Source organism: Melospiza melodia, chromosome 3 (assembly GCF_035770615.1).
Source record: "Melospiza melodia melodia isolate bMelMel2 chromosome 3, bMelMel2.pri, whole genome shotgun sequence".
Classification (NCBI taxonomy): domain Eukaryota; kingdom Metazoa; phylum Chordata; class Aves; order Passeriformes; family Passerellidae; genus Melospiza; species Melospiza melodia.
The window spans coordinates 47,186,848-47,201,994 of NC_086196.1; the positions used below are offsets into that span (position 1 = coordinate 47,186,848).

Consider the following 15,147-nt stretch of genomic DNA (forward strand, 5'->3'; position numbering starts at 1 on the left):
ACTATAAAGATATTATCTGCAAATTTGAGTATATTAGAAGTGTTATAATAATAGTTTTTCCTGAAGATGTCTGCTATGTCTTACTATAAAGTCGAACATCGTCTGAACTACAGCAGATTGAACTGTAAGCAAAATCTTGCACTCCTAATTACACTGTGATTTTGCTTATTAAAGGATTGATTCTGCAGTGTGTAGGTGGATCTCTGCTGTTGGCTGGAACTTACTGCAGTTTGAAAGTCTGTAAGGTAATAATCTATAAGTTAAATGCATTAGTATTGGGGGAGGACATTTCTTATATGTTTGTGTTTTATTCACCTGTGTTCATGAAAATGTTTTTTTCAGAACTTGTCCAGGAGATGTTGAATTTACTCTTGTTAAAAAAAAAAAAAAAGTTTTTTAAAACTGAGTTTTTTCATACCTTTATTGCCCCAGAAGCTTCTGAAAGCCTGTTGAATGACTTTGAGGTAGCTACTAATTCTGCAGGATGGAAAGGGAATTTAAGGTTCCAGCTATGTGAAATATTTGCTCTTCATTAGAAGACTTTAAGATTTGGCTTGGTTTTGGATTGAAGTAGTGGGGCATTATTGGTGGGTTTTCCTACTAAATTATGGGACTGGCATGGCTGTAGATGGAATACCCAAGTATGTGTGTAACAATTCTGCTTGCAAACTGTGTTTCCATCTTAAATTATGGATTACAGACAAACATCGAGAAAATACTTGCCTTGGAAAAATAACTTCAAAATACCATAAGCAGTAGAAAAAAGTTTTGCCACTGCTCCTCATGCTTACTGTGGGTGAGCAAAGAAATAAGACTTTGAGCCTTGTGATGTTTCTTTTTGAAAGTCAGTAATAATTTGGATGCCGGGCAGGGTCAGGAGGAGAGGGTCTTGAGTCTTTAACAAGCTTTCCCTGAACCTTGGTTAGTGAAATTAAACCAATCTTAAATTTTGAAAACCAGCCCTTTCTTTTCATTCGTTGTGGGATAGTTGGCATGGGTTTTGCTTGTTAAAAATATAGTTTCTTGACTCAAGCCTTGTAGAGTAGATAAATGCTGAATTTTGAATGTTTAATGCAAACTAAAATCTTGGCTCTTCAGACTTCACATACATGAAAGACTGAGGGAAGGTTTTTCTCTTTGTATATTACTCCAAAAGCAGTCCTGCAGGCTTTCCTAGTAACCACGTCTGCTACATTTCTAGATTGAATACTTAATCTTGTTTTCATGTGGTTTACTTGGAACATCCTGTGCACAGTGCAGAAGAATACAGATGAGGAGATAGAAATAATACATTCACACATACACCGTAGTAGATGTGCTTATGGGCAAAGCACAATGTAAAGCAATTTTATCAGCTGCTGGATGGCATGACAGACTCTACAAAGCAATTTGAATATAGTAATGCAGCACAGTTGAAAGGAGAGATGTGAGGATGATTTCATCCCACGTAGATGGAAAAATATATGTGTGTAAGAAAAATGCTGGAAAACCAACTTCTTTACAGCTTTAAAATGTATGTTAAAGCATGATGCTACCATTTTAGACTGCAGTGCTAAAATGGGTATTTCACATGGGTATTTCTAGGAGAGGTCTCTGTGTGTTTTCTCCCTCATATATGGAAGACCAGAACTATTTATACCCATGTAAATATCCAAATTCAGAAGATGTGCAGGATGTTTTATGATGTGGGCATCTAGCCATTTATCAATCCTTCCAGGTATAATCAGCTCGAAGGCTGGAGCAGAACCCTTCCAGCAGCCTGCTTTTCCTGCCAAAGAAAATTCCGCCACTGAATTGGTGGAAATTGCTGACTGGTCACCTAGAGACTGCTTCTTATTTAAGTGGTAAACCAGCTTTTCAGCTGCGGCAGCCCGTGCTGCAACTCCTCTGCGCGCCCAGCAGTTGTGAATTGAGATAGCAGAGAAACTATTCATCCTACTCCCATTAATAAAACAAAATTAAGCGCTAGTAGTAGCGTGGCGGTTGTCTATTAGTTTGGATTTCCTGATGGAAAGTGCAAAACTGCAGGAAATGCTTTTCTTTTTATCCCTTCTTGCTCACCCAGGACAGCGCCGGAACTTTTTTTATAGCGATTTGGCCGCTGATTTAGGCTGCTCAAGGCCAGGCGCATTCCAGCGGCGCTCCCTCCGGAGGAGCTGCACTGCAGGGCCGCGGGCAGCGCTCGCACGTTTTCCCGGCTGGATCCCGGGAGCCGGCGCTGCTGGTGCTCCGTGCCCGGCTGCAGCGGCGCCAGGCTCCCGGGAAGCCCTGCGTGCAGATTTACCCGGCAATCGCCTTAAGGGGACAAATTTAGTTTACGGCAATCCGCGCTTAATCTGCCGAAGCCGTGGGCGCCTTCGGGGAGAGGGCGAGGGCGGGCGGCTGCGCTCGGCGCTGGCTCGGGCAGCCAGAAACTTCTGGCAGCTTCCCGGCCCCGGCCCCTCCCCTTAAAGCGGCAGCGCCCCGGAGAATCGCTGCTGCCCGCTTGGCCCCCGCAATGGGCCGAGCAGCTCACCCGGGAGCGCCTTCTTCCGGCGGCCTTGCCGAAGCTGGAGCACCGGCCCGGCTGTCCCCAGCTCCTCGGGGCGCTGCTCGAACCGCCCTGCAGCGCTCAGCAGCCCTGCAGCGGGTGCTGGTGAAGGGCTCATCGCGATCTCTTGCCACGCAGCCTCTCCGTGGCCCCCGCCTGGCTGCGGCCGCGGCGTGCAGCGCTCCCCTGGTGCCCGTGGGCGCCCGGCTCCCGCTGTCACCCCTTGGGTAACCTGGCCTCCGCCATTCATGCAGAATACTGATTCCTCTGGGAATCCTCTGCTGGCGGTCTCCGTGAAGACCTTCAATGCCAGTCTTCTGGCGGTAGTTAAACAAGGAAACGAACAAACCGAGATACTGCCATCAGCTTCACTTGGCTCCTTCCAGTGTCAACTCTGAGGTTTTCCAACGAGTACATTTAGAGACATAGAAACACTGACAGGATATCCTGGGGTGTCATTGAAGCTGCTCGGAATGAAAGAAGTTCATGATCTCATTATACATGAATGATGGCGTGTGCTGGGCATAGTTTCAGTTTTGCTGTTGACAGAAGTTTACTGATTGTAAACTGATTGTAAGAAGTTTACTGATTGTTGACAGAAGTTTACTGATATGCTCCTGAAATGATGATTCTTATCTTCAGATTATAAACTGTAGGTTATTATGTTCACATACAAGATGTAAATGCCAATTCACATTATATTTTAAAGTAAAATAAAGGCTGAGAAACAGCAACAAATTAAACTAGTACAGTTTTATTTTAAGAGACCTTCAAGAATTTTAGGAAGCTCAGAACTTTTTGTATTACTGGATAGACCCCCCTCCCCCCCCATCTCCATTTAAATATCACTGCAATTATTCTTGTTAAAATATTTTCAGTATGCTTGCAATACCTTTTCCTGGATTAGTGAACTGTCAAATTCTAGCTGTATTTTGGCATACTGGTTGTTTTTTTATTTTCTGGAAACCTGCTCTGAAAAGCCTAAAAAAGGAATAAAAACAAATCTTGATAAAACACGTCAAAATTAAATGGGCAAAGATGCATTCAGTCTGAGCTAAGGGCATCTAATAAATGACGTAAGCACAAAGCAGGGAAGGGATAACAGAAAGGTGAAAATAGCTGTATACTAATTTTCAATCTCTTTGATGTTGGTGGAGTTGAATAAAACCTACTTGAGAACAGGTGACTCAGAGTTAGTGAGTATGACAAAGTCAATTATCTTAAATTGATGCCAGACTCTGATAATTACTTTTATTTTTTAGTTTGCATTCATTATGATGCATCACATTTTGCTAATTTAACTTGCTACTTTCAGTTGTTACTCTGTCACAATGAGAGAAGTATGTTGGAAATTTCAGTGAAGTGATTTGGGTGGGGAGAAGGCCCATGTGATTCGTCTTTCAATGGAATAATGAAATTGCAGGAAAAAATCCAGTATGTATCCATTGAAGATTTCAGATACTGCTTTAGAATATATAATGATTTATAGTGGTAGTTAAAGAAATTAATTTCATAATTTTTCTCTCAAAACCCACTCTAATTCTGTATGTCTAGTAAACATACCTACATTGGTAAACAAATAGTCCATATGTTGCTATTCTTTAGTTCTCTAGACTAGTAAATATTAACTGATTTCAGTGAAAGGAATAAGTGTAATTTCAAAGGATTTAGGCTAGTGATTGAAATTAACTTGTGTGTTAGTAAGAGAAGTTCTTACAGATATTGGTTTCTTTTAATGAATATTCTTTCTGGAAGAAGTTGTTAAATTAGAGTAGTGATAAAGTAGTCACAATACTGATAATTACAATCTTTATGAGAATTTAAAGTCCTGCCTGAAGTTTGGTTGTTGACTTGCCTGTTCCTCTGCCATAAATTTTCAAACAAAGACCAGAGCTTCAGATTATCTTGGTGCTCAAAATTAATTTTTTTGTTTTAGTTAGTGTCAATAGCAGTGAAGAAAAAGTATTCTATGTATTTCTGTAAGTTCATCTTGACATTGTGGATTGGTGTTTCTGATAATTCTTTTGTCTGTATAGGGAAGTATAGACCTACACTGACAAACCAGCTCTTTAAGTTTTGTTTATAGTAGTGTGTGCATCTGTGTGGACCCATCTGGGGTCTGTCGCTCTTGTTAAAATAATCTCAGTACTTTACAATTCCTTTTAACTTTGGAAGATGAACTGGCATGAAATGCCATCACCCCTGTAGTGGTGAATGAGTTTCTTCACTATACAGAGTGCAGTGGAGTAGGAGGGATGCTCCCCTTTCAGAGCTTTACTGTCTTTGCAGGAGAATACATTGCTGCTTTCCTCTGCTCAGATTCATATTGTGGGAAACAGCCACTTCTTCGTTCACTTCAGTGCAAGTGCTGACCAAAATCAAATTTATCACCACCTGAGACCCTCTTTCAGCGCCCATCCAAGTGCAGCAAGAGGAAAGCATGGCAGCTTGCCTCAAAGGCACCTAATGTTGGGCAAGCAAGGGGGAAATGAATTTCAGAATCCCAACATGCTTAACAGATTCCTTGTTAATCTCAGCAGAGTTTTATTGGTATTAAGCCTGGATTAGGAGAGGATAGGTGTTCATGGATATACTGCCACAGTGTAATATATCCTACTACTCTGCATGCAGTCACGTACCACACACACAGGGAGAGAGAGAGGAGGGTTCATTAGTGCATTCACGCTTCTGGTGATCTTAGAAAGTGCAGATTGATAACAATTTTATACTACTCAGAAATATATTCTATTGCCTGCCAGTGAGAGAGAGAGAGAGAGGCTAGAACAGTCACTGGAAAAAGCATCATTAGTAAGGAGTTAACCCTGTAGCATCTAATGTTTCTCAATTTAAAGTTTTGTGGAGCTTAAATGTCTGAAAAATGGTGCATTGAAGCATTCAAGTACACATTTCCATGCCTTCTGATGTATTGGAACTGGGAGCAGCTAGTAGGAATTATCTGATGCTGAGTGCAAGCACCTCAGTCTCAAATAGTCTCTGATGCCTGTGAAGATTTATCTCTATATTTTCCCTACAGAGAATCTGTATGTGCCAGAGATGCCCCTTGTAAGCTGTGTTTGAATCTGTAGGGGCACAGAAACACAATTTGGCTTCGATAAGGGCTTAAATCTCTTTGCTTTGCTCTTGTCTGGGTCTCTATGGAGGCTTGCAGCTCTTGAAAACAAACCTCACTCCTCTTGTGTGTCACCCTCTGCCTTCCTTCTTCTGACCCAGAGTCTATGAAGTGATGCTTCATAAGTGGTTCAGTTATCTGGAATCTCCTCACCCAGATTATGTTATGAGAAGTTGTGTGAGAGAAGATGACTTCCTTTGAAGGAACTGTACCCTCATGATCTCACTCAGTATACTGATTTGACCTATGTTCCCTTATTTCCCACCTCTTCTGTTTCTTATTTCCCTGTTTGGGTGTCACCTGTTCTGTGTTTCATGCCACAAAACCATGTCTTTTGTCTGGACCCTTAACTTTCATTTTGTGTTTAGTCTCTGTCAGTCTCCTTCCTTACCTTGCCCATGGGCTACTCTCCTGTTGAGCATCACCTTTATCATTTACTTTATTAAAAAAAAAAAAAAAGTCAAAACCTCCTCAGAGTTGTTCTATTTACTAATGAAAAATGAACCTTAATTATGTGAGGGAAATGAACATCAGTGTCTTCATGCGACTTTATCAGGTCTTGAGGCAATTGACGAGACAGTAGAACACTTGCTTGGTCTTCACCATTGCAGTAGAATTTATCTCCTGCTAAGTCTTCAGATGGTGCAGAAGCTGGAAGCCTATGTGGTGCTTGTTGTAGATAACTGTGGTATCAGTTTATTGTGTTTATGACCTTATATCAGGAGATTATATTTGTATATTATAAGATTGTAATGATTTACATTGTATTAGCTTAGTGTTGTTAAGCTAACAAACCTTCTTTATTTCTACTGCTATCAATTTAAGTTTCATTGGGCTGTTTGGAAATTCTTTGTCCACAGAAATTGGTGAGACTATGGTGGCTGTATTGCCAGTGGTCAGTATTAAATAACTGTTGTTTTCCTTTCTGTTCCAGGCAATTGATGAGCCTCCCTATCTCACAGTGGGCACTGATGTGAGTGCAAAGTATAGAGGAGCCTTCTGTGAAGCCAAGATCAAGACAGCAAAAAGGCTTGTCAAAGTCAAGGTAAGTGGTTTTCCTGCAAGCACTTTTTTGAGGAGGGGCAAAACTGATTAATGTTCATAATGGTGCGATGTGAAACTTCTTTTTAGTCTCAGGACAGCTAAGAGGCTATCCTGTCCTTGGAAGCTGGTATTATAGTCTTGGAAATAACAGTAAGCTTATTATTATTGGGATGGGAGGGATTCCCCCACTCCCACACAAATAAATATGTTCTGTTTCTGTCACTACTTTATCACCTACATGTTTTTGACCTTCAATGCCATAGGCTGACTTTAAAGTATTGATTAAAATGTGACAAATGTAGGCTTATATATGGTATATGGGACAATATTGCCAGAAAATAGCTAAGACTACTCAAAGTAGGCTTTAATAGGGTATGTTTTACTTGGGGAGTACAGGCCACTGCCATTTAGCCTTGGCAGCAAGATTTATGATAACTAGTTAATGACTGAATCAATATAAGCCACATGTAGGACAACTAAAAATTCTGCAAAGAGATTGCAAGATACACATTTTAACATTCCTTGAAAATTTAAAGTATCATTTCTAGAAATAAAGAGAGCAATACCCTGCAAAATGGCTGTATATTTCTGTTGGGATAATGTTGCCCTAAAAACTGATCTGGGAGGAGGTACTATTTTTCTGCTTTGCCTCTTAACCTCATATGGAAACATTGCAGAACAAGGATCAAAACCACCTAGAAAATACCAGTTAGATTGTTGCTCTGCAAGAGTTATAGTGGCAGAATGTTTTTCTTATATCTACTGTAAATTTAAGTGAAAAATATGTGAAATGTGAGTGGCAATAACCTGTTATTAAAGGCTATTGCACACTGTAAATTAGTGTGCATTATTTGACTCTGCCCTCATGCTGTGGCTGATTTTTGCCTATAGTGTGTCTGAGGGAGTGTGCAGGCACTTTCCATAAAACCTAGTGGGAAGGTCTATTGTCACTTATTTGATAATAATGTTAAATACAACAAGAAGATTTTAGTCTTAAGTCTGCCAGAAGAGCAAATCAGTGGTCTTTTCATTTCATTATTCAAAACTCTTAATAGCATCAGCTGGTCTATGCTTTACAGTACCATTGGGTTTAAGTGATTAAGTATTGCTATTTGAGCTGTTAAGCATCAGTATTTAAGTACAGGAATTTTGTTGTGCCTGGATCAGTGAAATCTTGACTCATTTCAGTTCTTTGGGGGACTTTCAGTCCACCTCCGTAGATGGCCACTTGCTATTTATTATTCAGTGCTAAGTATTTTCTTATGGGTTTATCGCTTGAAGTTTGGTCACTGCAAGATTTTCAGCAACATTATTTCATGTCAAGATATTTCTGTATAAATTATACAGAAATATCTTGACATGAAATTGAATTTTTCTGTGAATTGTTTGTGGAGATTTTGTACAAAACCCTCTGGATTCAGTTTTGTGTGTGTGTGCTCACTGTTACTGTATTGCTTAGAGCAGTTTGGCCCCAGTACTGTTGTTGCTTTCTAGAGTAATGTGGTTGAGATTTTTGTGTGTAGGTGCTGTAACAATATCTGTTTACATTCTTGGTTTTTTCTCCACCAACAATGTGTATTTCTTAAACTTAGCAGTGGCCCTCTGATTTTCTCTGAAAATCTGTTTAGCTCTTCCTGGCACATGCATACTTTCCCCAATATTAGCTCTAACAAATATTCTCATTAGCAGGTGTGCTTTGTCTGAAATTTTGGTAGTTTATCTGCTGCATTATTTTTACTTGCTGAATGGGTTTCTTTTGGCCCCAGTTAATATTTTATGCCTTAGTCTTCTAGAACTACTAGAGCAGAAGGAAAGTCAATTTTAGTGTAAAGCAGTAATTTAAGTTTATAACTAGATGTTCTGCTGAGAAAGTAGAATTGCAACAAATTTCTTTCGATATGGAGTATTGTAATCTTCAGACAAGTAAAATATGTTTAATTATATCTCCTTTTATGTGCCTTCTTCTGTTGAATTCTGCTTCCTAGAATATTTTGAGGAGATACCTTCATGCCAACTTTCCCTTACAGCATAATTTAAAAACTTCATTCAATTTAATGCATGTGCTATGTGCTTATAATGTCAGTGTCAATAGGGACTGCATTTGGCAGTTTAGTAGTCTTTGGCAAATTCTGTGCACAGTACAGAGTTCTGCAGTAACATATAACAGCATTGCAAACTTGCTCATGGAAAGCAGAACTTCAGAGTTGCCTGCACTTTTCAAAAGTGTTGAAGGCAGTACAAATTTGACTCAAGGGCACAACTCTGGGTGTTACAGGAGTGTCCACTTTATCAGATTTATTATAGGTTTATTTAGAGAATTATTTAAGCCAGGTTATTTTGGCAGCATCTCCTAAAACAATTACCAAAATCATCCACCACCACTTGCATTTGGGCACCCCGCACAGAAGTTTCAGAAGAAACTGTTTTCTGTGTAGGTCTTTATTAAACAGAAATAAGTAAAGCTTCTGCTGTAATAGGACTTACTAGGGATAGTGCAGAAAAAAGAAATTCTAGCTGAGTCTAACCAAGTTGATGATGTGCTGAATGCCTTAATCTTTTGCCTGAGACAGGAAGTTTCCATATTGCTAACTATTGTGAGAATTAAAACCCACAATTAGTACCTACTGACATTGCTTTTCTTCAAGAAAGGCCAACAGTGTCACGGTCTGATTTTGGAGTTTGAATATTTATGTTAATAACCAGTATTTTTTGAGCACATATGAATATCTGAAGAAGCAAAAACTGTTGGTATCAAAACTCTCCCCCCAAAGAGTCAAAGCCCCAAGACATCTTTAAAAAGACAAACCATTCTGGAATACACAATAGCAGTTTGCTTTGTTTACCTTTCATAGAGTACATTGTGGCTGACTCCTGTTGTGGATAGAGTTCCTTTTTGCTGCAAAATACATTTAAGATAATTACAGAAAGTAAATAAAACCAGATGTCTCTTAATCAGAACTGGTTTACTGGGTATTTTGCACAAGCCACTAGTGATCCTTGGTTTCAGATTATTTTGCATCTTAACTGAGTTTTAGCTTTCTAGATGAATTCCTGCAAAGAGAGAATTAAATACCTGTATCTGTCAAGATGAAGTTCAGAAGAGTAGTCTTTGCTCAGTTAATTCCTAGCCTGAATCCTTTGTCTGCCTTTTGGTTACAAGATACGATTTTTCTGGGTGATGGACAAAATATTTGCCATGAGCAAGTGAGATGTGCAGGTCTAAAAGGAACACACTCTCACAACTGTATGTGTTGCTGTAGTTCTGACTACAAGAAGGATTGATGACTATTTCATTGAAGTAACACCTGGAAGGGGCAGTGTAGCATTTTAGTGCATTTGTTTTCCAATTGGTCAAGATAGATGGTCCTTAGTCCTGGTTGTAGGTGCTGTTCTTGGCAAAACTCCTTAAAATCTCCTCTCTGAGTAGGCTGTGAAGGAGAGTTGATGTTAGAGAACAATGTGGTTCTGAAGGAAATTTTGCTGTTCTTGTGTGCTGCAGTGAAACCCTCAACAGCAGTGTGAACGTGCTCCTGGGTACACTTGTGAAACAAGTCCAGACTTTTGATATAGGATTGCTGTAGTTGAGAGCTAGTGTTACACAGCTGGAGCTCATGTAATTCTAGAATTTTCTCAGTTTCCTGCAATTTTAAAACCGGAGTGGAAATAAAACTTCAGATGTAATTAATCCTATGACGTTCAGTGTAACCAAGTTAATTGTGAATGAAACAAAAGGTGAATGTCTGTAGCACAAGGTACAGACAACTTAATCATACATTGAACTTCCAGACCTTTTTTTTTTTTTTTTCCTGAGGGCACAGTGTGTAGGATTAAAGACAACAGCCTTCGTATCTTTATGGGAATGTCAGGGGAAAATAATTTAATATCTTTACAGGGTTTACTAACTCCAGTTTTGAAGGACGGAAAAGTTAGCTGGTTTTATATTTTCTTCCAATTAACTCTGTGTGTAGGCTAGACTGACATTAACTGAAATCCTGTTTGAGTTGTTCATTTTGTTTAGTCGACAGCAGTGTCCTGTACTTTGGTGAGTCTTTTCAACCATGAGATGGAAAATGTACTTTTATCAGCAAAAGATAAAGGTGCTAAAATTGTTTGATTTCAAAACATTGAAATATAAGTGTTTCTTTAAAGTTGTACTCAGAAGTCTTGAAACTTTCTCCTTTCTTGCTGTGGTACTAGAGGCATTCAAATAACTTAAGAGAACTCCAGAGATAATTTTGACCATTAGACAATTTTGTTATACTCTTGACTGTTATTTCCTTTAGAGATAATGATTCTCTTGTGAACGAGAAAAATATTTTAGGAGATCTGATAACTAAGGAATTAGCCCCTCATATTTCTATAAGATATGAATTAGACAGCTTTCAGCAAGTGGGATGATTATGGTGATTAACTGTAAAATGAGAGTAAGAGAAGGGCTATTGACGTTTGCATGTGCTTATGCTGCTCAGTTATATCAAGTGATTGTCAGTTGAATTATATTTTTTTAGGTAACCTTTAGGCATGATTCTTCAACAGTGGAAGTGCAAGATGACCACATTAAGGGTCCCTTAAAGGTAATAAATTTGGTTTATATCTTGCTAATGCTTTGAAAAACATTTTCCTTTTCAGTATTTGACATAAATGTGCGTATATGGTATGGGGTGAGAGAAGAAGGTTCAACTTATTACACAGGCTAGATAGGATCACAAAGCATAAAAGGTGATGCTACAAAGTTAGAGGTAGTATACTCTTTATGTTAGATTTTTTTCTTTGTAGTTAAAGGGGATGCAGCACAGGCTGGTAAAAGCCTCTTTGTTCTTTTTGCCTTAAAGCTATGAAGTATGGCTGGCACTGATTTTTAGTCACCATTCCTTTGGAGAACTCGGCAGGAGGATTTGATGGGAAAGCTCTTATACAAGAGAATGACATCACTCAAATTGGTTCTTGTTCCCCACCTGCTGGCAGGAAATAATCAGCTCAGTTAGTTGGCTTATTTTAAAGGAATGAAAAAAGAAGTTTGAGGGATACAAGTATATTCAAGTGAAACTGGAAAAACATTTTATATTTGACATGGAATAGGCTAGAAATTATCTCTGTTTGCTGACACAAAAGTGTTGATTTCATTGCCTGTGTTAAAAAGTCTCCAGTGCTAAGTGAATTCTCTATTTTAGGTAGGAACTGTTGTGGAAGTGAAGAATCCAGATGGAACATACCAGGAAGCAGTTATCAACAAATTAACAGATGCAAGTTGGTATACTGTAGGTAAGAGAAAGATTTATGTATTTGACTAAAACTTCTGACTTAAAAATAAGCCTGTGACCTGGACATGTCCTAAGCATGGTGAGAGAGATTTTTTTGGAGATACTTAGGTATTCAGAGTTTCTATGAAAAACTTTTAAAGATAAACTTCTTATTTTGGGGTTTTATAAGAAACTGTGCCCTTTATGATCTGAAACTGGGACACCAAATAAAGATGTAGTGAATTGCTCTATAATTGGTGACTGCTTCTTAGATGTTTAATACTCTTGTTAAATATTCTCAAGTAAAGTATGCTGTCACAGGTCCTTAAAAAAGGGAGAAGTGCTTTTAAAACACAAGCTGCAACACCTAATTTTCCCCACTCCCAGACTTAGCCCTTACAACAGCTGCTGTTAAAATACACATGGCTTATTATAATGTGATATTTCAGATGTTTGGTAATATACCACATACTCTATAGCCAGTAGAGGGTGGAGGTTTTTTCTAATTTACATACAGGAAGTGTATTGATTTTTGAAAAACTACATAGCCCTCTCCTGGGTAGATATGGGAAGTTGAAGACTAAAACTTGAAAGGACTTTAGTGAGACTTATTTCCTTTGAGGTATGGGTTATTGTTAATGAAGTGATGCTGAGGAACTAGAGACATTATTTTCCCTAGTCCTTTCAGAAGGGAATAGAGCTCTAAATTTAGGTAAGGCCTTACAGATAAGTGTTGAAGAAAATATGTCTGTTTTTCTGTTGGAGAAGTAGAATCTATTAGTATAGGTGAGACTGGGTTAGGATGGGGTGAAACATAATGTACAAAGACAAGAATTAACATTATAGATAGCGTTTTGGTAATTAATACAGAAGTGGATCAGATATGAGAGCTTTTAAGAAGCAAATGGTATAGATGGTGTTAGAGCTGTGTTCTATGTATCTGTTTATGTTTCTGAGAAAGTGTGAGGTTAGCAGTTGAGCAAGAAGAATAAGATAGGAAGCTGTGCATATTAAATTTTGAAGGTAGATGTCACAGAGTTGCAGTCAAAGGAAATGTCTGTCAAAAATCCTGAATTTGGGAAATAGGAAGAAATATGGGTTTCAGTCTCAACTCTTGTGTTTTATAGATAAAAGCAAACAAAAGCACGTTGACCTTGCAGAATTGGTAAAATTCACACTGCTGGCAGTGTAATGCACTTTGATGGAGAATTGACTCTAGCTGTGGATGATTAGAATAATCTTTGTCAGGAGGGTGACTGGAATGAGACGAGAATTGCCTTTACTGACAGTGATGACTTTGCAGATCTGAGTGAAAGTCCTGCTGTAGGATATAGTTGCCATTTACCAGGTTCCAGAATTGCACTCATCTTAACTAGCAGTTACCTAATGTTGTCCTAGCACTTGCTGAGAAGCATCTAATTATTTGCACTGTTAATGGTTTTGTGAATAAAATTCCTATGATTTGGTGAAAAACTTTGTGAAGGCATAGATCCATCTGGAGTAGTACCTTTCCAAAAGTGACATAAGACCAGATATGCCATTGCAGCAGTATCTGGAGAGGAATAACGCTTTGAGGGATGCTTGAGACCTCTTTTAACACTGAAGAATGGGCAAAGTTGCTTTGAATGTCCCTGTGTGTCTTGTATTAAGGTGTTGTCTGAATAGAAATTGTACATCAGTTTGCTTACATGGTTTTTTTTGTGCTACTGCTTTCCTACGAAAGAACAGCAAAATTTAAATCTAAATTTTTATAAAAATCCAACTAGTATAGTCTTTTAAAATAAGTATAGCACTGTGTGGGTGTGTATATATATGTATGTATATATATGCATAAAACTTGTAAATTTAATAGGCATATATATATGTAAATGCACAAACAAACATACATGCATAAGTGTCCTTAGTTTTGTCTGCCCTTTGAAAAATCTTCAAAGAACTCAAGGTGTTAAAGTCCTGGTAACTAGATACTGTTTTGTCATTCATATAAATGTCTCTTAAAGTCTGTGTTTACTATGAGGGGGGAAAGAAAATGGCAGGATTATTTGCTTTACTAAAAATGCAGAACTATGCATGTTCAAAATTAGTCTTACCCCTTTCTGCATTTTTTTGTCATTACAATTTGAAGTGATTTTGGTTGCGTTAAGTTGTATCTTTTCTCCCCCAGCTTTTCTTGTGCAGTTTCAGAATATGTTATTTTAAATACATTACACTCCTGATGCCTGCTCAGTAGATTGTTTTCAGGATGTTCCAATAGATCAGAATGTCACAGTCATTAAGCCATATGTGTCATGCTGGCCACATAAGTCTTTCAGGGAGGTCAAGCTTTTCCTCTGAAAGTATTCATGTTATGGAACAAGACTAGGATTCCCTCTGGCAGGGAAGAGGCCACAAGCAGATTACCACATAGGACACGTTATGTGGCTACCTGCCTGGCTCAGAATAGGTTTACCTCTGCTGTAGTCAGCTTATCTCCTGAAGTGGATAGATTTTTTTTTTTAATCTCTCATTATGTAAGGAGACTGTTTTGTTAATTAACACAAAGTGGATTAGGAACCTGCTGACTTCTACTTCACTTAACCAAAGGGGGGCTTAATTATGTGCTGACCATTTGAGATGCAGTTCCGAATCTAAGTGGTTTGTGTGCAGTTCTTGCCATTGATACTTTTCAACAAATGTTGAAGTGAGGGATGTGCATCTCTAACTGATACTGTGTCACAACTGAACTGCGTTCAACAATTACTGTAGTCCAAGCTGGGGAATTGTAGTTACAAGGGAAAGTTTCTTCATCAAAAGTACTCAATTCTATACAGGGATGAAAAATTCACAGAATTAAATAAAAGGTTCTTTAATATCAAGTAAATATTAGTCAAGAATTTTGATGTACCTTGTTGCTTTTTGTATATTTTCCTTTGAATTAGTAAACGTTGAAGAACAGAGCCCCCTCCATTGGAAAGCAAGAAATTAAATTAATCTCTTTAATCTTGCTGGTCAACAGCCATTGTGCTGTAACTTTGATCTGTTGATGGGGAGAAGAGGATGTTTAAATGAATTAATGAAATGAAAAAGACTTGTTAAGAAGTTGCTGAAACTGTTTTTTTTTAAATGAAATATTTTAATGTTATTTTGGAGTTGTTTCTGTGCCCACAAATGTCTTTGAGTTCACTGCTGTGTAGGGCAAGAGTGTAATTATTATCATTGCTCAA

General features: G+C 38.4%; 1 protein-coding gene across 4 annotated transcripts in view; it reads left to right on the top strand.

Annotated features, from left to right (window-relative positions):
* Positions 1–15,147, top strand: part of ARID4B (AT-rich interaction domain 4B) — an 88,025-nt gene that overhangs the window by 23,626 nt on the left and 49,252 nt on the right. For all 4 annotated transcript variants that reach the window (XM_063151613.1, XM_063151616.1, XM_063151615.1 and 1 more), the window contains exons 3-5: positions 6,595–6,705; positions 11,213–11,278; positions 11,876–11,966. In XM_063151613.1, the coding sequence (XP_063007683.1) occupies positions 6,595–6,705; positions 11,213–11,278; positions 11,876–11,966 (268 nt within the window). The remainder of the gene's footprint in view (positions 1–6,594; positions 6,706–11,212; positions 11,279–11,875; positions 11,967–15,147) is intronic.